The following is a 21,534-nucleotide window of genomic DNA, read 5'->3' on the forward strand; positions in this document are numbered from 1 at the left end:
TCTACAAGTGAGCTTATTAACGGAAATATTTGAAAAGTGAGCTTTGAAAAGCTTTTGACAACTTTTTATTTGAATTTAATTTGTCCGTTAATTTTAATGAGTTTATTTTATATATTACACTGAATATATGGCCGAGCCACACAGATTTAGATGGAACACTCCGTCACAGAGCTTTTAAGGCTCCTCATGATCCCTTTTATTAATACCAAATAAAAGCCACATACGTTTGGTGTCCATTTGGACCGTACCGGAGCCTATTTCATTTGTGTCGCTCGGGATACAATGTCACTACTTAGAATTGAACTATAACAATGATATATCAGCATAAAGAAATATACCGAGCTGCATATAGTAGACTAAGGAGTCTGTCCAGATTAATAATTGAATCTGAACTTCGTGTGACTTCCAAATGGTGGCTTGTGTCACTCGGGTAATCAGTGGCAACATATTTGCTGTATATATGTTTCAATCCCGGAATAGTCAAAGATATTAAAAAATGAACAAAAATAGATTGCTTAGATCAAAATCTTCAAAGAGTCCCGAGCAGCGCAACCCAATTTTCGCTATAAAAATGTATCGAAACCAGACATCACGGTCCTATCAGACCAACGTCGCGTTTAACTGTTTATACAGCAACGTAATGGTGTCCTAGCGAATACGTTGTACTGTTCGGGAATTTGAAACATTTGAACATAACTCATTTATTTGATTCATAATTAAAACTCAGTCATTTATTATCATAACTTTAATTTCACAATATTTCGAAAGAACTTCTCATTCACAAGCATAAAAGATAAAATTTCAAATCCTTCCGAATAAACGATTTTAATCCCAGATTATTACAAACGGGTATGTGCTTTTACTCTACTACACAATGTTTAATCTAGTACTCTCAGTAGTCAATCCGACATTGCTATTGCTTAACACGTATTTCACAATATTTTTGAATCTGTGATGTCTCACATGTAATATTTAACAGGTGACAATTTTGATTGTAAACATTTGAGTCTTTTGTCATGCTGATCATAATGAACTTTCTAATAAAAACAAACCAGACATTTTACAACAATTGACCAAATATAAAGGCAAATTAGTCCATTCATAAATGAAGATCATTTTCCGTTACATTCATTTGTTGTTGCAAATTTGGCAGACCCGCTGCCGCAGCATTCCACAATTGTTGTTGCAGAAGAGACAATTTAAATTGAATCAGCACAATCAAATAAATTGCGATAGTCGCTATGCTCTGTGTGTAAAAAAAAGAAACAAAATACAAATTGGAGAGGTTATCGCGTGTACTTAGTCACATTTGATACTACATGTAATGCGTCGGATTAAGTATGTGCAGAAAATGACATCAAACAAATGTTTTTTCGTTGGAACTTTGGAAAGCTTGTGATTAAAAGGAATTTTAAGGGATTTTTTTCACTTTTAAGTTATCGCCCGTTCAGACAAAGAGTATACTAGTCAGAATGCTCATTTAGATGAGTATGCTCACTGTCTGTTAGGGACAGAAATTAATTAAGAGACAAATTTAAAGCTGATTACGAAAAACATTGTTGAGGGTCAGTAAAATATTCAAAATACTGATACTGATGTTCGAAAATGTCATGACAATGTCTGTATGTAGGGTTATTCTATCGCTATACATTGTCGTAAGTGAGTTTTGAAGACAATTTCTTATCGCCCTATTGTCAAATACGCACAAGATTTCAAAGAACACACAGCATACAATAGGTTGAAAATCCGAAAATAACTTTATGCTTTTTCTATGCTGTATGTCTTTCAGGAAAGTACTCGTGGTAGACCACTGGAAGGAAGTTGTCGATAGAGACAATGTTGCATTTGGTAATTGGCTGGCGGAAACCGACGATAGAACCAATTTTAGGCGACATCTGAGTTAGGCCATGCATCACATTTGATTTGTTTCGGCCATCGAAGTAAGTAAGTAAGTCAGTATGTCTTTCAGGAAACTTGAATGAATCATCTTAATGTAAGATGCCACCCTGCATCTAATCTTATTCTAAATAAATGACAGAGACGTGACAAGGGAGGGTCACTAGAGCTGCAGATCACCTAATTGAAATTTTCTATTCCCAAGCTCTAACAACCCAAACTTCACAACTTTCATACGACGCATTTCACTTACACCAGTCAAAAGTTCTCGATTAACCTCCGCGTAACCTTTCAACGATACAATTGCAGGATTCATTGCAATAGCTTGTATAAAAATGTCAATTTCTTTTTGTGTCGGTGTATCGACTTGCAATGTATTTATTGAAAGCAGTGTGTCTTGTACACCTTGAGCAACTTCTTGCGTTGATGTATGAGAACAGTCACAAAAAATGTACAGCAACATCGATGAATAAGCCGCATCGACAATTAAGCCGAGTTCTTTAAATGAAAATTGAAAGCCGTGGTCGATGACACCAGCAAATGTTCCATATAGAGCAATCGTTATGTTAAATAGCCTAAGAATGAATGATGAGAATCATTATGTCATGCTTAAAAACAGAAGTAAATTTTACATGAATAAGCAATAGGTCGAGTATGTTCGTGCATATGCATTGCCTAACGATTGCAAGAGCTCACTCAAGTTCAGCCATAGAAATCGATATTTTGATACCATATTAGCATTACATTCGATTTCGACGTCCTAAATGTGTCGGTTGCCGGTGAAGCCAAAAGAAGAGACAAAGGAACAAGAAGAAGAGAAATTAGAATATCATTTGAATAACTTTATGGCTTCAAATTCTCAATTTTATAAAACAAAATATTATGTTAATCATATTAAATTATTCGTTTGAAGAACTGACTTACTTTACGAAAACATCTTGACAAACTCTCGGACGCGATTTTAATTCCCCGACTATTGATGTACCATAGAGCGGAATTCATATTCAGCATCGTCATAACGTGATCTATGAGATGAAAAATATCGTCATTTTGATTGATTGATTGATTGAGGCTTAAGGAAGTATAAAATCACACAAAATTTTTTAAATCAAATCATGGAAACTAATATGTTGCTGTATTTTTAAATATTGATAAGCTAGGTCAATGCAGTTGGACAGAGTTGTCAAATTGGTGACCAGCTATGTCATGGTAGCTTTTGCCTTAGCCTATGTAATATTTACAAAAAGTCATGTTTATTTGTAGACAAAAAGCTGGGCAATGACCAATATTACTGCCTAGACAATGGCGCTGCCTAGGTAATGAAGCTGCCTGGACAATAGTGCTGTCTAGCTAAAGACATACCTAAGCAATTGTGCTAGTGATGGATTTTTGTCTTCGACAGCAAGTTATAGGTAACAACTCTGCAATTGTGATTAGGAATACGGTGATTGACATAGCATAGAATGCATTAATCATAACTGTATATACATAGTTTTGGGTATTTTACATGAAATCAACGTGTGTTTTTCATACAAAACCCGAGTCGACATCGAGCTCTACTCTGCAGTAAATTATAAAGATCAGGCACGAATAGACAGATTCTAAATATGATATCATCATAATCATGATTCCGTAATCTGATATTCCTAATTAGTCATAAGTCAAGCGAAGATGCGATGCAATTTGGAGTATACATATTATTAATGAGTTCAAATCTTGTTTATCATTTTTTATGAATTACGTCACGGTGAAATTTAATCAACTGAGGTAATTAATTTTAGCAATTTATTAAAGGAACGTTCATTAACGGTTTGGGGAGAAGGGGCTACAATTTTGCTTCGGTATACGTGTTGTTAATAAGGTGTGAATTTATTGATTTTAAAATTAGAATGTTCACAGAGTTGACAAAAAAAAATGGACTTTAAAATGTTGTACAGTCAGTAATCAAATAATAAGAATTGTAGGCTTACTTGAATGAAAATTTTTAGAATTCAATACTAATCTGCTGGTATTCTAACCACAAATTTTGTAATCTTTTTTCCAACTTTTTTCCCTTAGATAAATTATTCTGAAATGTATTGATAGCTGACAAGTCGATATCAACTTCAGTTTTAGATGCCATTTGAGAGAGAGAGCATGGATTACAATAGAAAACAAAAACTTTTTTTTGATTTTTCAAAAAAAGCTATTCAGATCATGAGATCCAGAGATAACAAGTGATGGTCCATCAGATCTCTGCACTCAGTAGATTTACAGTTTATAGTTTTACTGTACTGAAGAAAATACAAAGAAAGTAAGTATGCATAATATTGTACTTTCGCAAGCATCTTTCAACTGTGGCTTCTTATGAACATCTCAATTGTGTCCCGAGTAACTCAACAGTACCGAGAGATTGCAATTAGTCAGCAATGCGTCTTCTTATAAATTTGCCTAGCGAACTCAGTGTGCTGTTTAGGTCACAATAATGTCAAGTTTATAATTAGACAAACAGTTGACTAATCGACGCCTATTCGACTCGGGTATAAACAATTTCCCCTCTTCATGTAGACATTTCAACAAATAAATCATCAACATCGTTTGTTACAGTAACTCATCAGTCTTACTTAAATCATTTTACTACGCTAATTTCTTTAATATCAGTGGTGGACAACCTGTGTGTCGCGACACTAATTTTTTGGAAATGTCGTGAACTGTGTGACATTTGTAAAGACTACTAGCTAAGTGTGCCATGAAATATAAAAGGTTGCCCATCACTGCTTTAATTTTCCCATGTTAATTATTTTTTTGCAATGTTTTATACACAATGAGCAATAAAACAAGCAGCTTCGGTAAATATTTACAAAGAAAAAAGAGAAAATATTTGAAAACTTAAACTTTAAACAAAAGTTATCACTCAATAATAGATAGAAAGACATCAAGCAAAGGCTTATCTGGTGTAATAAAATATGAAGTGCTAAAGATCAAACTTCTATCAATAAGTATAGATTAAAAACAAACTAGTCATCAATATTGGAAGCATCAATAATGTTTTTAGTTGTAATCACACGCTTTATGATTAAAGTTTATAAACCTTACCATGAATTTGAACAGTCATTCAAACATTAATCAATAAAATAGGAGCATGTAAATAGAAAATAAATATTTAAATGTACTTACAGTAAGCACTTGTTTGCCAAATGGGAAATCCATCAAGTAAAATGCTCATCGACATGATGAATATTATTGCACATAATAGACATCCAATTGATATTATTACAATTTGCATTTTTAATTTTGGAAATTGAAGGTTCTCGCCAGTTACACGAAAGTATCGAACCTGAAATGTTCCCCAGTATGTCTTGTAGTTAGCGACATCGTTTGCGACACCCTGGAACAATTTTGTTATCAACCGTTTTGTCTTTTAAAGCAATTCCGATGGGCACAAATTCAAATGTTGATAGCACTGTGACGAGGCGGCAGCATGCTTAGAACACAGTTGCAGCCACTTGGCGAAAATAGCAGAATTTGTCACTTGACTGCCAATTGGCTCTTAATATACTGCTGCCTCGTCGCCGCCGTGGCAAAATTGAAATTTGTGCCGATCGGAAGAAAGTTCACCTCACCCATCCAACAAAAGGAATCCAAAAGTGCGGAATCAAAAATATCACAAATAAGACTCCATAAATATAGTCATCGAATTTCTTTGTGTTCTGTAGAACTTTGATTCTTTCAAATCCAACAATGACAATCAAAACAGTAAGTGTAAAGTAGAAGAAGAATGCATAGATTGATGCTTTTGAACGCCATGAGAATGTGACCTTTCCTGGACTTGATCGCTCGATTGGCATCACCTGGGAAAATTTAGATAGGAATTAATTTTGAAGCTTTATAACTTAACAGACAGAAAGGTTGATGATAAAGGGTGCTAATTATTAATTGGATCAGTGTTGTTCAATCTGTGTGCCGCGGTATACTTCTGGTAGAGCCAGTGATGCATTTAGAATTGGTAATTGGCTAAGTACAAGAGTCAGTTTTAGATGCCATGGTCTCAGATGATATACACACTCGAGATTGGATGCTACAAACAACGCAATTACATTCACTGAATCCTGACTATGTCCTTCAAGTTAAAACCCATTAAACTCTCCATCAGATTCGAGTTCAACGCAAAATACTTAACCAACATCAAGTCATTCCTTATCACTTATCATAATTTACATAAAACCAACAATATTATCAAAGTTATATCACCCAAGTTCAGTCTAGACTTGAAAAACGTGTGCATTTTTAAAATTACGCCTTGTCAAACCTGTCTTCTTTAATTTGCTTACAGCAAGAACTTGAAAGAGCAGTAAAAGCAGCTTATGGTCACGATAAAACTGCAATAATGTGAAATTTAGTCAGTTTTACATACTAAAATATAATTTGAATTGTTTACTTGATCATGAGTTTCGGCAGTTGGGCCATGACTTGATTTTAGTGCCATTCGTTGCGTTCTTTCATATTGCCGTTGAGTCATTTGACCTCTGTCAAAGTCACTGCCTGGTGATAGACTAAATTCATTGGATAATTATTGTTGTAGATCTATGCTTGATTGAGAAGCTTCCTACCTGTATCTTCTGAAATAATTTGAGTTCCTTTTCATTTTCTTTTCAAATCCAAAATCACTTCCGAGATGATTGAAAGCTTCCTCAAATTCTTCATCCTTGATTACGTTCATCTTGAGTCCACTATGAATTATATTATGACATCTACAACTCATTGAGGTTGCACTTAAATACTAAGTTCATCAATTAGATCATAATTGAATATTTTATGAAATTGTAAACAGCATAAAGTTCTATAAAATAATTGATAAATTGGTAAATAATATATTGAATTAGAATATCTACTTTAAGAGGCATGACCTATCGATGTAAAACGTTGACATCAGTTTATTGGACATTGTGCAATGGAACTGGAATTCGAGAGTAACAAGGTTAATTTTAGGTATTTTGAAAGAGTTGAGATCATCTGGCAGCAAATCATGGATTCATAGAATCTATTAACAATTCAATGGATTCCAAATTCGCAAACTTTGATATCCACTTCAGCTGCATATTAGATGCTGAACTCATAGTCAACACGCATGAATTTTTAACATAAAGTTAATGTAAGAAATAACTTACATAGGTCTGTGAATAGTAAAAGAAGTGAATGTAATATTAATGAGGTCACACACAAGCATACTGCGCTATTGTCCATAAATTCATTTCTCTATTACAGTCAAGGTGATAAACTATTCATAATGTTTGCTCGAGTTTACAAACCCATGAATCAGCAAACTGACTTGAAGTCACAAGTTTAAATTGAATTTTAGATAGACATTTTGGCGGATGCAGTAAAATGAGCTTTCTTCTTTGTAAGTAAAGAAGCTTTAAAACTCCTTAACGAAGCCCTCTTCATTTGTGTCGGTGGGACAACTTTCAAATGCATCTGCTATTATCCAGTGAAAGTTATGTCGTTCAAAATATTAATTGGTCATTTAACGGCGCAACTTAATTGCACTTGTTGTCTATCAATTTTTAGTTCCTATGTAATTTAAACTAACTTTATTGAAATGATAAAAAGGTAGGTAAATTAAAAATACTTTTAATTAATAATTCATGATAAAAAAGAACAATTTTAATTGTTAGTGGCAATTATACATTGTTGCGTTTAGCAATCATAATCAGGAGCGTAGCCTTTTGTATGAACTTGAAAAAGCAGCGAAGGAATTTGGTAGGTTTTAGTGTGAGTGCCATCCAAAATTTTAAACCTGGGTTCGATCCAGAGAAAACCTAGTCAAATTCGGGTACTTTTTCGCTGTTTCTAGTAATATCAACTCGGTTTGTGTATTCGCGACACACAAATTTTGAATAGGTCCATTACATTGGTATACCTTAAGCCATGCAACTGTGCAGAGTTGTCTCAAAAGAACCTAGCAAATTGATGAATTTTATCCAAATTGGATGGAGGTTTAGACCTCCAAATCTCGCTTTTCAAGGATACACTCCTGATTACAATTATGCTATAATTATGTCCATTAAATGTCCATGACTCTTCTAAAACTACATACTTTATATTCTAACTGCAGCGTCATTTGTAGTGATATTCTCGTACATCCTTTGTTAAGTACAGTACTCAATCCAGTTTCCTAAAATATGTTAAAGTTCTTAATTCCAACAAAGTCAACATACTTTTCATCGGATATCATTACACATTCGCAAATGATGGATGAAATGTTTGAGTATTCGATGAAGTGTGTAACTATAATTGGTGTTGACATTTTTAATCATAATTATAGTATTTACAACAAAAAGTTTGTGTTTGTCTTTACATTAATGATGCTGAGTTACGTTATTAACATCTACGACATTTTCCTATTTCAAGAAGACATGGTCAGATGTGTATTTTGCCTGCTCGTCTTTTCGTGTCTAGTTCAAGCATTTGTTAAGATTTATACATTCGTATGGATGCGCCACAATATTTTGAATCTAAAAGAGCAAAGCTGTAAGTTCCAAGAACACTTTTCAACCTTAAAATCATCGAAAATCTTTGAGGAAAAAATCATGATTGCTGCTCATGTCATTGCTGGATTAACTTTACTTTACATCTGTACATTCATTTTGTTGACATTATATCCATTCATCTTCTATTTTATTATGAATAAGAAGATTTTACTTTGTGGCATTGAACTTCCATTTATTGAATGGGAAGACTCTTGGATTGGATTTGGAATCAACTTTACACATCAACTTATGTGCTTATTTATATTCTTTTGTGGATCAGTGTTTTGTCTTTGTGTCATTATTATCCTTATAACTAGTGGGGTTTGTCAGTTTGATGTTTTAGAGATCTTACTGGATGAACTTAATGAGCTGATTATTGAAAATGTAAACGGAAGTAACAACCACAAAATACGCCAAAAAATTAAGTTTTTGGTCAAAACTCATACAAATTTAATTGCTTTTCTGCATGACTTGAGGGCATCCTTTATGGTTTATTATTTCGTCGAGTTGGGAGCTTTAGTATTCCAAAAGACTATTGAGCTTTTTGCTATTAGCACAGTAAGTTACATAACCTCAATTAATACTAAGAATAATTCAAGTTCCTCAATTTATTAAAGAAAATTTGTATTTAAGATAAACTTTATTCCCGGTTATTTGTGTGCTCTGGTTACTGGTTTTCAGCTTTTTCTGCCATGTGCATTTGGTTCCATTTTGGTATCCAAAGGAGAGAAATATTATCATGATTTGTACAACATATCGTGGCATTTAATGTCAAATTCTGATCAAAAGTTATTGAGATTCATCATTTTCTATTCCAAAAGGTCAAAAAGCTTGGCTGCAGGAATTAGAATATTGGAGTTGTCGGCATTTCTTGAGGTGAAATTTACTTTTTTATAAGAATTTAGGAATAAAATTTATTTTTCCAGGTATATAGGGCAGTTTATTCATATTTGATGCTTTTGCTGAATGTAAAGTAAATTTTTGTGCATAATCGTTGAAGCGCCTCTAATATGAGGTACTAATATGAGTATAAGGTGATTTTAAAATTAAAAAGTAAATAAAAACTAGTTAATTGTTTTCTTTGTATATATCCTTAACTAACATAATTTTATTATGAAAAAATTCTAAATTTCGTTTCGATTTTGTTGGATAACTATCCGATCAGTCAATATTCTAATACATATCTTGGTAATCTTGTAGCTCTTGCTCCGAGATATCATGCTGCAATTCAAATTACTCGGCCCAATACTTGATCAAACGTTGCCTAGTGATCCTCCAAAATCTACTTGATCTCGTAAATTAAGCAGTTAAAACAGGAGATGGCTGGATTCGAATAGATAACCTTCAAGATACTACATTGTTACAAGGTAAACCTAGTGTCTTAAAATATTTTTGTAAACTCGATGAATTTCATGCGCTGTGCAGTGTGACACTGAACAACACTGCTCTACAAAAAAGCATAGCTGGTGATTTTATCAATTATAACTCTATTAGAAATACCCAAGAATCGAACCTAAAACCATTGATGAAGAATATCATCACGATAATTAGTCCGTAATTATTGCTTAATAGTTGTTTGTTATTAATGCATAATTAGAACCAGTTTTTCCGGAAATAAGTAGTAGAATATTAGAAAGCAATTTAACTTTGATTTGCATTTTTTATTATTTTAAGCAATCACGCTAAGTATTAATATCCAAAGCACTTGGAAGTGAAATTCAATATCAAATCACACAAAGTACAGTTATTAGTTGTCTTTAAAGGATTTTATACCAAAAAAAAATCATGCTTAATATCAAACTTCCAACAAAATCTTCATACTTTTCATCTGATTCCATCACTCATATGGAAATGGCAGATGAAATTTTTGAATATGCAATGAAATGGGGAAGGCTGCTTGGTGCTGAAATTTTTGATAAAGGCTTTAAGAGGACTAATAAAAGGGTTTTCCTCCTTGTGGTATTGACTGCATTAACAAGTATCATAAATATCTACGATATATATTTATTTCGTGGAGATCCTGATCGCTGTATATTTTGCTTATTGACTATTTCTGGTCAGGTGCAAGGATTCGCAAAGTTTTATTCCTTTATATGGCTTTACAAAAGGATTATAAGTTTGAGAAGACAAAGTGAGAAGTTCCATGAACATTTTTCGTCCGAAAAGACATTAAAAATTTTTGAGGAAAAGTTCATGATTGTGGCTCATCTTACTGCTGCTTTGACATTCCTTATGGTTTGTACATTCATCTTAATAGCTTCATATCCAATCATTTACTTCTTAATTTACAACGAGAGAATTTTACACTTTGGTTTGGAATTGCCACTAATTGATTGGAAATATTCATGGATTGGATACGGAATCAATTTCATACATCAAGGAGGGCTGCTTTTTGTCTTTATTTGTATATCACTACAGACTTTATACATTATATTTTGCTTCGTTACCAGCGCAATTTGTCAATTTGATGCTCTGGATGTTTTGCTGGATGAATTGAATGAGCTAGCCATTGGAAATGAAGATGGCAGTAAAAATGAAGAAATTCACAGCAGATTGATATTCTTGGTTCAAATACAAACCAGAGTGGATCATTTTTTGCAGGAAATGAAGCAAGCATTTATGATTTATTACTTAATTGACATTTTAGCTCTGATCTTTCAAAAGACTGTTGAGCTTTATGCTATCATTAGCGTAAGTTGATATCATACCTGATCTAAGTATACAAATCTAAGTTTCTGATTCATATTCTGCTTTAGTTCAACTTCATTCCTGGATATATGTGTGTTGCTTGTACTGGATGTTTGATATTTCTACCTTGTGCTATCAGTTCCGTGTTAATCTCCAAAGGAGACAAGTTTTATACCAATTTGTACAACATTTCATGGCGTTTGATGTCAATTGAAGATCAAAAGACACTCAGATTTATTATACTTAATTCCAAAAAATCAAAAGGACTAGCTGCAGGCATAAGAACTTTGGAATTGTCGGCGTTCCTTGAGGTAAATAATTTGATTTCATAGGAAGGTTTTAAAATATTTAAGGATGCATATTTTCAGATCTACAAAGCAATTTATTCATATTTGATGATTTTGCAAAAAGTTAAGTAAAAATATAATAAGCACATTCCAGTTTCATGTCATACAAAGGATCACTGAGTGATACGATGCTTTTTAAATAAATATGCAGTCTATCTCACTATATTCTCTGATTTTGACTTCATAATAACAAGGATATCTATATGTATGTATCCCGAGCGACAAGAATGAAGAAGGCTCCGCCGTGGAACCGACTCAGCTAAACCTCCTTTATTAACAAAAAATGGAAGTTGCCTACGTTTGGCGTCCATAAGGTTGTCTAAGGCGTACTTAAGGCTATCCAAAGCGTACTTGAGACTGTCTAAGGCGTACTTAAGGCTGTCTAAGGTGTATTTAAGGCTGTCTAAGGCATACTTAAGCGTGCATGAGATTTAGCGGAGCCTTAAAGCTCCGTCGCGAAGCTTTCTTAATTTGTGTCGCTCGGGCAGTAAAAATAAAGATGAGTTCCACCTAAGGCTTCTCGATACCAAGACAAAGACTTCGGGAACTCTAGAACCGCTATTGCTAGCCGACCTACATAATCTCAAAATGCATTCACATGTAATTGCTTCTCTATTTCCTTAAAATATTCAAAAGCATTCAATTGCAATTAAAAATCCAATTGTGCAATTCAATCCATACAGTAAGCAGTTTGAATTCTCTTTCAGCCTTAGTGAAGTTAAGTGATCAATCTAGTTCCATTAAGAATGGTGAAATGCATTAAATTTAGGATTCCTACAAAGTCTTCATACTTTTCATCGGATATAATAACACATATGCAAATGGCTGATGAGATTGTGGATTATGCCAATAAATGGGGACGGAAAATTGGTGCTGGAATTTTTGACAATGACTTTAAAATAACAAACAGGATTATCATGTCCGTTATGTCACTGATGACATTTACATGCATCATTAACTTATATGACATATTTCTGTTCCGTAATGACATGGTCCGATGTGTATTTTGCTTGCTGACATTCTCAGCTGATGTTCAAGGATTTATAAAATTTTACACATTTTTGTGGCTTCGTGAAAATATTTTGGACTTAAAGAAGCAAAGTGAAAAATTTCATGAACATTTTGCGTCTGTAAAGTCATCAAATAAATTTGAAGATCAATTCATGATTGCAGCACATGTCAGTGCAGGATTGACGATCCTTTACGTCTGCACATTCATCCTTATTGTCATCTATCCAATCATCTTCTACTTAATCATGAATAAACGAATTCTACATTTTGGCATTGAATTGCCACTTATTGATTGGGAATATTCCTGGATTGGATATGGAATCAATTTCATTCATCAAGTTATGCTTACGTTTGCCTTCTTTTGTGCTTCATTATGCTCACTGTATATTATAATATGTTTCATGACTAGTGCAATTGGACAGTTTGATGTCTTGGAGATTTTACTTGACGAATTAAATGACTTGGCCATTGGAAATGAGGACGGAAAGAAGGATGATGAAATATCCACTAAAATAAAGTTTCTAATCCAAACTCATGCAAATTTAATTGAGTTTTTGCACGAGTTGAGACAAACTTTTGCGTCTTATTATTTTATTGAGCTTGCAGCTCTAGTTTTCCAGAAGACTGTTGAGATATTTGCCATTATAAGCGTAGGTTGCCTTAATTAATTATTTAACTTTATAAATTATTAATTATTTTCAATAGCTTAACTTCATTCCTGGTTATTTGTGTGCTGTGATAACTGGATTTCAGCTATTCCTACCATGTGCTCTTGGATCTATGTTAGTGTCAAAAGGTGAACAGTTTTATGATGATTTGTGCAATTTCTCATGGAATCTTGTGTCAATATCCGATCAAAAAGCATTAAAATTTATCCTGCAATATTCAAGAAAGCCTAAAGGATTGTCAGCAGGCTTTGTAGCTTTGAATTTTTATACATTTCTGCAGGTTAGTAAAGGATGAATTTGTTAAGAAATTCTTGATTATTTATTGATATTTCCAGATATATAAGACAGTTTATTCGTATTTGGTGCTTTTGGATTGCTTTAAATCATAAGTTTTCAGTGTTTTGTTGATGCTTGTCTTACATATCAGAGCTCGTAGTAGACTTGGATTTTGCATAACAAAGAAGGCTGGATTTCTATGCTTCCGGAGTTCGTGTTTCTGATTTGGGTCTAGATTCGATGATCTCAGGACAGACTCAAACCAGGCACGTAGAATTGGATTTAACGCCGTGTGTCCTCCTGCATCAATTTTGACATAACTTATGCTTTGTCCAGATCTAGAAGTCAAATCAAATTTTAAGTGTCATCAGTTAACTCCTAAATCTCAATTGAATCTGAACTCTGACTTTGTCAACTGTATATCAGCAGCACCTACTGTTTAGACCATAAAATATTCACGTGTATTCATAAATTTTATTATACGCAATTTTTAAGCATATGGTTTGTTAAGCACTAATAATAAAAATAATAATAACTTCAATATACACAAAAAAGATGGTGCATGTGCTGCATGTTCATGGAAAATTTTTATAAAAATAATTATTATCATATTCCTCAAAACACTTGTACAAGCTGTTCTCATAATATTTTGTCATTTTTACGCTTATTTCCTTCATGTCCACATTGATACAATTATTTCCAATCAAATTTAGTTCGCAGTTGAAGCTTTTTGTTGCGTTTGAATTGGAACTTGTCCATTCGGTCAAGAAATTGGGTTCAATGGCTGAAATTTCATTGTTCTGTAAGTTGACTGTCGCGAGGAATTTTTTATTAGTGAACCAGCCAGACTTGATGACTTTTATTCGGTTATCGTTTAGAACTAATGAACCCAAGTTTGGCAATGCCACAAATGCACTTGGATGGACGAAATTAATTCTATTCATGCTCATTGATATTAATGTTAGAGCTGGCATTGTGTCAAAGGTTCCTTTACCAATAACCTCAATGAAATTAAAATTTATGCTTAATGTTGTCAAGGAAGTCAGACCTTTAAATGAAGCAGCAGTTAATTCTGTAATTTGATTGTACGAAAGATCCAGTAAATAAGCATTTGAGCATCCCATTGCAAATCCTTGCCCGAGTATCTCAATTAAGTTCTTTGCTAATGAAATTTGCTGTAATTTAGAACATTTTTTGAAAGAATCTGTTGGCAGTTCCTTCAAATTAACTTCGTACGCATAAAAATATTCTAAATTTGGCATGATTTTGAAGATATTTGAGGGGATGTACTGCATTTCTAGATCCTTGGAAATTGCATAAAATCCAGTCACACTTGGATAGTATTGAACGTCACTGTCAGATCCAACAACTTCAATTGTCTCATTTACTGCTTCTATTTTGTCGCTCTCAATAACGATGCATGTCGTTTGAAGCGGTGCTTCACATACTATATTCGATGCAGTTACACATGTGGCAATAAACGCGATTACACTGGATACATAAAATACTAAAAATAATACTTTTTGTCATCGATTACAAAATAAGTCCTACTCACCTTATTATTTTTGGTATGATAAGCATCTTATCAGGTATAAATTTTATATCAAACTGCCGATGAATTTGTTTCTCAATTTTTATATTTTAAGCTTCTTGTTTATTTTTATTTATTAAAGAGAACAGCACGAGAGATATGTATTACGTTTTGAAATGAAGATGTGATATGGAATTAATGTCTATTAACTTAAAATATTCACAATTGAGCGATGACATTTCATTATTACCATCCTTAACACATGTTTCAATTCGCGTGATTTCCAAATTTCAATAAAACAATTATATTTGGACGAAATTTGCTGTACAATCGGTGTAATGACATATTGTAGTGCTGTTGTTGAACATGCTAGGTACATTGCGTTGTGGTTTGCTATCCGAAATGCACATGTATGTGGAATAAAATTCAGCTTTGATAAATGAGATGTTTATTCTATGAAGTTTTAAATCAGACTAAAATATTCATATGAAGGGGTCAACAACTATAAAAGGGGAAAATCAGCTAATTGTTTTTGCAAATATAATTTGAATATTAAACGACAGTTGACATTTTTTCAATAAAAACTCTTTCAAACTACAAACCACTGATTGTGAAGCTACTAGAGTGCTAAACACTTTACTAAAGTGCTACACGGCTCATGACAGCACATTACATTAGTTTAAGCAGCACTGAATTTTCCGAGAACTTCAAAATGCTGCTGATATTCAAATCCTAATGCCATCAGTCCTAATTTTGAGAAGCTTTCATCTTCAACTTTCTCATCAAATAAATCATCAATGAAATTTTTCCTAATTTCCTCCTTTTTATCATCCTGAAATGGATATTTTCAGCAGCAGCAACAACAAAACTCATTAAAATTGCACCACTTAGAACCATAAATATCCAAGAGGATTCCTCAATTTCAATTGCATGTATTTTTGTTACAGACATGACACATTTTGGTTTCTTCTTTTGCCATTTGCTGTCATGATATTGAAGGATTCCTGTTTCCTTAAACCTTAAGAATCCAACAGTGAAAATTTCACGAAATGGAGACTTCTTTTCAAAAACAGCCGACAGTGGACGAACTGGAAACAGCATTACTTGATGAATATCACAAATCTCTTCTTCCTTAAACGTCTGTGAGATCACAGAGTAAGCATATGCTGTATCAACATGAAAGGCAAATCCACCTTTGCGCATCTTTTCAATTCCACAATCGACTGAATAAAAATTTCCAGTTTTAGATCCACGCATCACTCGTTTTTCAAAAAGTTCATGAGCTATTGGATCTGTTGTGCTGTCAAAAAATTCCCGATTATAAACAATCTCTTCTATTCCAACTTCCAAATTACTAGCAATCAGTTGTCTGAGATTATTTATTGTCTTTGGTGGACTTATTAGTAATGAACTGACAATAAATGAGCTGTAGAATTGATAAATGATGGCTGAAAAGGCTATGAAGATAATTAGAAATGTTCTTGTTGATGATTTTAAAAAATCTTCCATTAAGCCTTGCTGACACATAACACCAATTGATGTCATAAATGCCCGTACAAAGGTCACATTCTTTACATTATCACATTTCATGGTCAATGTTACAAATATTGAGACTGTAAACATGATGATAAGTATTAAATACCAAACCAATGGTGATAAAGGCAATAAAAATGGATTACGGAGTGAATTTTTTGGATGTCGAAAGAGAATTTCTGGTGCTGTTACGAATGTCGTCAATGTATGATCGATAAAATATGATCTATCAATTGTATGACGAAATGGTGTGATGGAGAAATCAATTTGTTTTGCTAGAAACATTCGGAGGACACCGTCGTACGTGCCATTTCGAACAAATCCCCATGTTGGTGCTCGGTGGAGGAACATGCTGTTTGGGAAATGATTCAAAAGTCAATAATGTGTATTAGAGTGTTATTAAGTTGGTATATACAATTTATGTAAAGTTGTTAGGGGATCTGCTGTCTAGAAGACGTAAATTTGAATTGCAGAGCTCGAGACTGAGACCGACAAGTCTTGGTTTAGCCATCGAAAGTCTTTAACTTAAAAACAAGTTTGATTTTAAGTTTAAAGCTAGACCAAAATGTAGATTAATGTAAATAAGACTATATGACTAAATATGATTATATTTATGTCAATTACATCACAAGCTGATAAGTTCGATCATAAATGATGTCCAAATGTTAAGAACGAGAGTTGGATGCTGTTTGGTACAATTATATAAAATGAAAAGAAATATGCCCAAGTGGACAAAAATACGTTAGAACTAGTCATCAACTGGACATTAACTTGCCATCAACTAGTTATAAAGAATTTTTGTCCACTCGGGATGGTATTGACGGACAGTATTAAACTTAGAATTGGCGATTGACATGACAGTATTGTACTTGGTGTTGGTAACTGACAGTCGGAAGCCAGCTTCTTAGGCACCATCTGAGGAAGGTCATTGATCACAATTGATCAACAACAATTTGAAATTGATCAAAACGTCGAGCAAAGTAAGCACATAATTATTTCCAATTGGCAGGCAGAAACCAGCTTCATGAAGCTTCATCTAATGAATGGACCTCATTCATGAACGACCCCAGTCCCATCTCTATCATATTATGTCACAAAATATAAATCATCTCATCCGAAAAAAAATATTCATGAACTCTAATGTAAATGACCTTTTGTGATTACGATAAGATTTGGGTTCTGTACATGAATAATCAAAAAACTTTTCTGATTATTTTTTACTAAAACTTCTGAACATAATCCCAAAAATATTTGCAGTCAATATTTAAGTTCTTATTGGGGGTGCTCTATCTAATCACTTTAGTGGACTTTGATCAGGACTAAAATCAGTGTTTTCTGTAAGTCTGTAGCTTTGTGACGCTTGATAGCAAACAGAAGACAGCCAAAGTGATCCGGAAACGGAACTAAATCCCTATCCCTGTGCCTATGTCTACTTACCTGTAATTATGTATCTCAGCCAATATTTTATGTAGTCTATACTGATGACGATGTTGTGCATCAATTGTTGGATTATCGTAGCTCATCAAATATTCCTCAAGTGTCTGATCATGATGTAATCCAATAGCAACAACACCAGCATTCAGCGTAATTCCATGCAAATTAGATCGTCGATTAAGTTTGACCCCCTTTAGCTCAATTGTCAGTCCGCCTGATACATTGTATGTTCCTTTGTGGCTTATCACTAGCCCTGCATTATATTTAAAACTAGGATTATAAATATCCAACAAAGTGATGTTCTTATCATCTAGAATTGCAAGTGTTATTTCTGCGTCAAAGTTTATGTTTTGATGACTCAGCAGTTCTGTCGTCTCATTGTAGTCTGCTGATAGCATCAGCCAATTGTATGATGAATTGAAGTAATTGCGGCTTGAAGAAATTTCAAATAGCGTGCTGACTTGATCGCAATTTGCGTCGAGAATTACGCCTAGATTTCTGTAATTAATTCGCATAATTTCGTCCACAATGCTCTCGTTGACTGACTTTACAGACATGTCATAGTAAGACATAAACTTAAATTCATTAAATTCATTCCACTTTTTAATATCGAATGACTTTTCACAGTAAAAAGCAACTCCGCATGATAATTTCATCTCGTTCATAAAATCGATCACGAATGCATAGTTGAACTCAAGGCTGTGGACTGAATTTAATAAGGCGGCCATAAGAATTAAATTGTTTTTTAAAATCATTTCCACTTTATTGCGTTATTTCTTGTTTATTTATGTTTTACACACAAAACTGAACCGTCAATTGAGAACTTTTTGCTTTTATCTTCTTCCTTTTATTCAATTTGTGCTGCTTACTCAAATATTCAAATTGAAATTGTGGGGTAATTTGGGACAATTTTGATAAATATGATGATTTCTTATAAATGGTAAATTTATGGACAAATTGCATAAACATATGTAGCAGTGCTGGTTGTTGTTTTTATTAGCAGTGATTATTGAGATTGGCATATAAATAGTGAGTGATGAGATTATAGGAACTGACAGATTTTTCAACACTTAGGCGTCATGTCCCGACGCCGTGGATCTAGTTTGTGTGCCAGATTCACGGACTGTCTGGCTTTACATCAGCCTCAAAACGATATGGAGTCGGATTTATTCAGTTCTATTCCCTGGACATTGTTGCTTCTGTTCTGTGATTCAAATGAATGATGATGAAATTTCATGGCTACAATCATCTCAGTAGATATCCGTTGACAGACTTGTTGATGTAAAATGAACTAATCCTGATCGGCATACATTGAAATTTGCAGATAGCCGTTTGGAAGCTAGTACAAAACAGACGCCTTTTGGTTCTAATTATGACCAAAGCTCGAAAAGTCGCCTTGACTCGATTCGACTCTATTCAAATTTCGAATGAATTTCAGCTTTGAGCCGTCACGTGGACAATATTTCGATGTATGCCGATCGAGGTCATCTTTTCGTTTAAACAGTAACTGACCCGATCGATACATGTTTTTCATGGCGGCCGGGTGACAACTTCTATGGCAGTTAGCATGAAAATTTTCTGGTGGAAGCAATAACTTGGCTCCCATTATTGATTTGTGCCCATCGGATGATTCCTTTTCTTGCTAAAAATGTGTCTTTTTGATTCGAGCATGTCAGGAAAAGTTGATCCTAATAATTTTGAATAGCTGAATACTAGCCTAATTTAAAAACCTTATTTTTTTGTAAACCCTGACTTTGCAAATAATAACAAGTATCCATGATTATCTCTATACAAAAATTCAAAAGCTTTACAAAACTTTTTGCGCCCTCAATTTAAAGTTGGGGGAAACACGTTTCAGCACTAAAAACTTTCGACAAATATTTTTCAAAGGAAAAATTTCCTAGTGAATGAGTAAACTAATTTGAATTTTATTTACTTTATATTTTCATATGCGTCACAAGATTCTGTGATGTTTTTTTTTTGTTGTTGTTGCCTCAAGCGCATTTGAGGAATTACATTTCATAAATACGGCTTCCGCGTTTGATTGGAAATGTGTTTGTTTTGAGGAAGTTTTGCGGAAATTGTTTGAATTAATCGGCAGCTTTTGAAATGGAGATTGTGTGGAGGGGACGACTAGAGAGAGATTAGGATTAATCCTTGACTAGAGTGTAGACTGTATTGGATGTGTATAAAAGGACGATTAACCCCAGAAGTTCCCGAAGGATAGAACCGTCTTTATATGTTCTCTCCCTGCGGCAATGGCCCCACGTGCACAAAAGCCATAAGTAAGTAAGATTGTAGACTGAGACATTGAGATGTAGCTATTCATAAAGCAGAAATAGTCAGAACAGGTTGAGTTGGAACTAAATTCTCATTATTCAATGTAATGAATCTAAAGATCGATCTCTAGTGGGAATCGAACCCACATCCTCACAAAAGAGAGATATCCAGTATGTAGTCTAACAACTCGGTCGCAGATACTTATTTTTGCACTGACAGATTCGCCTACACATGACTGAATTCAACAGATTCTTCTTTGCTCAGACATCACGCAGAGCGAAGAGCCAAAAAAAGTAACGAAAAAAATTCCATTCCTCAATATTAAGAAGAAGTCATTCCAACAGAAGAATGCAGCGTGTAGGTTAATTACTTTCACATAACAAAGACACAGCGAATAGGAAATTTAAATAAATATTTATATTATCAGGGAAATTACAGTTTCAATGAAGAACAAATTATTATCACACGAACTGTGCTGTATTTTCATTAATTTGTGTCTTTTTATAATTGATATGAAAATATTTAAAGTAAGTAATTAATGAACAATAATTATCAGTCGTATATTATTGAATTACAATAAACTCAGCCAGCCGCATGTTGACAATTACATTCTATTAGTTACATGTTGATAGTGAGAATATATTTCGTCACAGTATATAATGATCTGTAAAGTTCAAGGATCTCTCGAGACACGAGACTCAAAATTAAGTTCTTTATTCAATTTATTAAATAAAAATTTCTGTTAAGGCAATGACACTCTATCATCTGAATTGAAAATGAAATTGAAAGTCATTTCTTTATTGCTTGTTACCCGAGCGACACAATGGAGACGAACCGTACTCTTGACCGTAAAATAGGGCAAAATACGCAATCTTGGTACCTTAAGGGTAACTCCACGTCAAGCCAATAATACGGCGACGCATCCGTGTCCTAACAAACATGGTGTGCTGTTCGGGTTAATTAGCATTATTGTGTTATTTTTTTGGTGGATATCCGTTCTGCTAAATTATCGCAATTTCAAGTCACGATCATTTTTGAATTGTCGTGATAAAAGTTTCAATTTCACACATGTTTAAGCAGCAATCGTGCTTGAAAATTGTGCTCTAGATCAGTGATTTCTAAGCTGTCCATCGACACCAAACCGAGATATTCAACATGAATTCCCTTAAATCCATAAGAGACATGAAGAGTCCGTTCACTTATTAAGTTACAGATAACAAGCTTTTTTCCAAAGAATTCTCGGAATTTTCCACGTTTAAATCACATTTACTTCTCCTACCCCCTTCTCAGAACATATTAAGTGAACGGTCTCTAAAGAAATCCACCAGTTAAGAAACTGATTCAAAACCGTCGTGAAGAAT

The 21,534-nt window shown here is 33.7% G+C and overlaps 5 protein-coding genes across 5 annotated transcripts; 3 read left to right on the forward strand and 2 right to left on the reverse strand.

Annotated features, from left to right (window-relative positions):
* Positions 1-894: 894 nt before the first annotated feature.
* On the reverse strand, positions 895-6,707 carry LOC139094827 (gustatory and odorant receptor 22-like). Its single transcript, XM_070646017.1, has 8 exons — positions 6,314-6,707; positions 6,207-6,254; positions 5,499-5,726; positions 5,053-5,263; positions 2,821-2,921; positions 2,529-2,656; positions 2,150-2,471; positions 895-1,246 (listed from the first exon to the last, which is right to left on the reverse strand). Exons 1-8 carry the CDS (start codon positions 6,392-6,394, stop codon positions 1,100-1,102), a joined length of 1,266 nt encoding a protein of 421 aa, XP_070502118.1. The 5' UTR covers positions 6,395-6,707; the 3' UTR covers positions 895-1,099.
* Positions 6,708-8,057: 1,350 nt separating this feature from the next.
* On the forward strand, positions 8,058-9,383 carry LOC139095053 (uncharacterized). Its single transcript, XM_070646301.1, has 2 exons — positions 8,058-8,963; positions 9,039-9,383. The coding sequence occupies exons 1-2, from the start codon at positions 8,058-8,060 to the stop codon at positions 9,300-9,302; spliced, it is 1,170 nt and encodes a 389-aa protein (XP_070502402.1). The 3' UTR covers positions 9,303-9,383.
* An 873-nt stretch (positions 9,384-10,256) lies between these two features.
* Positions 10,257-11,425, forward strand: LOC139095055 (odorant receptor 30a-like). Its single transcript, XM_070646302.1, has 2 exons — positions 10,257-11,096; positions 11,162-11,425. The coding sequence occupies exons 1-2, from the start codon at positions 10,257-10,259 to the stop codon at positions 11,423-11,425; spliced, it is 1,104 nt and encodes a 367-aa protein (XP_070502403.1).
* Positions 11,426-12,186: 761 nt separating this feature from the next.
* On the forward strand, positions 12,187-13,508 carry LOC139095056 (putative odorant receptor 83c). The gene is made up of 3 exons (XM_070646303.1): positions 12,187-13,101; positions 13,157-13,399; positions 13,455-13,508. The coding sequence occupies exons 1-3, from the start codon at positions 12,187-12,189 to the stop codon at positions 13,506-13,508; spliced, it is 1,212 nt and encodes a 403-aa protein (XP_070502404.1).
* Positions 13,509-13,855: 347 nt separating this feature from the next.
* On the reverse strand, positions 13,856-21,249 carry LOC139094825 (ionotropic receptor 75a-like). Its single transcript, XM_070646013.1, has 3 exons — positions 17,897-21,249; positions 14,951-16,811; positions 13,856-14,886 (listed from the first exon to the last, which is right to left on the reverse strand). The coding sequence occupies exons 1-2, from the start codon at positions 18,646-18,648 to the stop codon at positions 15,674-15,676; spliced, it is 1,890 nt and encodes a 629-aa protein (XP_070502114.1). The 5' UTR covers positions 18,649-21,249; the 3' UTR covers positions 13,856-14,886; positions 14,951-15,673.
* Positions 21,250-21,534: the final 285 nt, after the last annotated feature.

This window comes from Chironomus tepperi, unplaced genomic scaffold, assembly GCF_022539635.2.
Source record: "Chironomus tepperi strain 1889 unplaced genomic scaffold, CSIRO-AGI_Ctep_v1 contig_359, whole genome shotgun sequence".
In the NCBI taxonomy this organism is placed as follows: Eukaryota; Metazoa; Arthropoda; class Insecta; order Diptera; family Chironomidae; genus Chironomus; species Chironomus tepperi.

Bases quoted from the DNA above. Each gene is read 5' to 3' on its own strand.
- LOC139094827 (XM_070646017.1), bottom strand. From the start codon at position 6,394: ATGACTCAACGGCAATATGAAAGAACGCAACGAATGGCACTAAAATCA. The intron at 5,264-5,498 runs GTGAGGTGAACT...AAATTGTTCCAG, and splicing joins GGATTCCTTTTGTTGGATGG to GGTGTCGCAAACGATGTCGC. The intron at 2,472-2,528 runs GTAAAATTTACT...ATTCATTCTTAG, and splicing joins TCGACCTATTGCTTATTCAT to GCTATTTAACATAACGATTG.
- LOC139095053 (XM_070646301.1), top strand. From the start codon at position 8,058: ATGTTAAAGTTCTTAATTCCAACAAAGTCAACATACTTTTCATCGGAT. The intron at 8,964-9,038 runs GTAAGTTACATA...TTTGTATTTAAG, and splicing joins AGCTTTTTGCTATTAGCACA to ATAAACTTTATTCCCGGTTA.
- LOC139095055 (XM_070646302.1), top strand. From the start codon at position 10,257: ATGGCAGATGAAATTTTTGAATATGCAATGAAATGGGGAAGGCTGCTT. The intron at 11,097-11,161 runs GTAAGTTGATAT...ATTCTGCTTTAG, and splicing joins AGCTTTATGCTATCATTAGC to TTCAACTTCATTCCTGGATA.
- LOC139095056 (XM_070646303.1), top strand. From the start codon at position 12,187: ATGGTGAAATGCATTAAATTTAGGATTCCTACAAAGTCTTCATACTTT. The intron at 13,102-13,156 runs GTAGGTTGCCTT...TATTTTCAATAG, and splicing joins AGATATTTGCCATTATAAGC to CTTAACTTCATTCCTGGTTA. The intron at 13,400-13,454 runs GTTAGTAAAGGA...TGATATTTCCAG, and splicing joins ATTTTTATACATTTCTGCAG to ATATATAAGACAGTTTATTC.
- LOC139094825 (XM_070646013.1), bottom strand. From the start codon at position 18,648: ATGATTTTAAAAAACAATTTAATTCTTATGGCCGCCTTATTAAATTCA. The intron at 16,812-17,896 runs GTAAGTAGACAT...TTTCCCAAACAG, and splicing joins GCTGAGATACATAATTACAG to CATGTTCCTCCACCGAGCAC.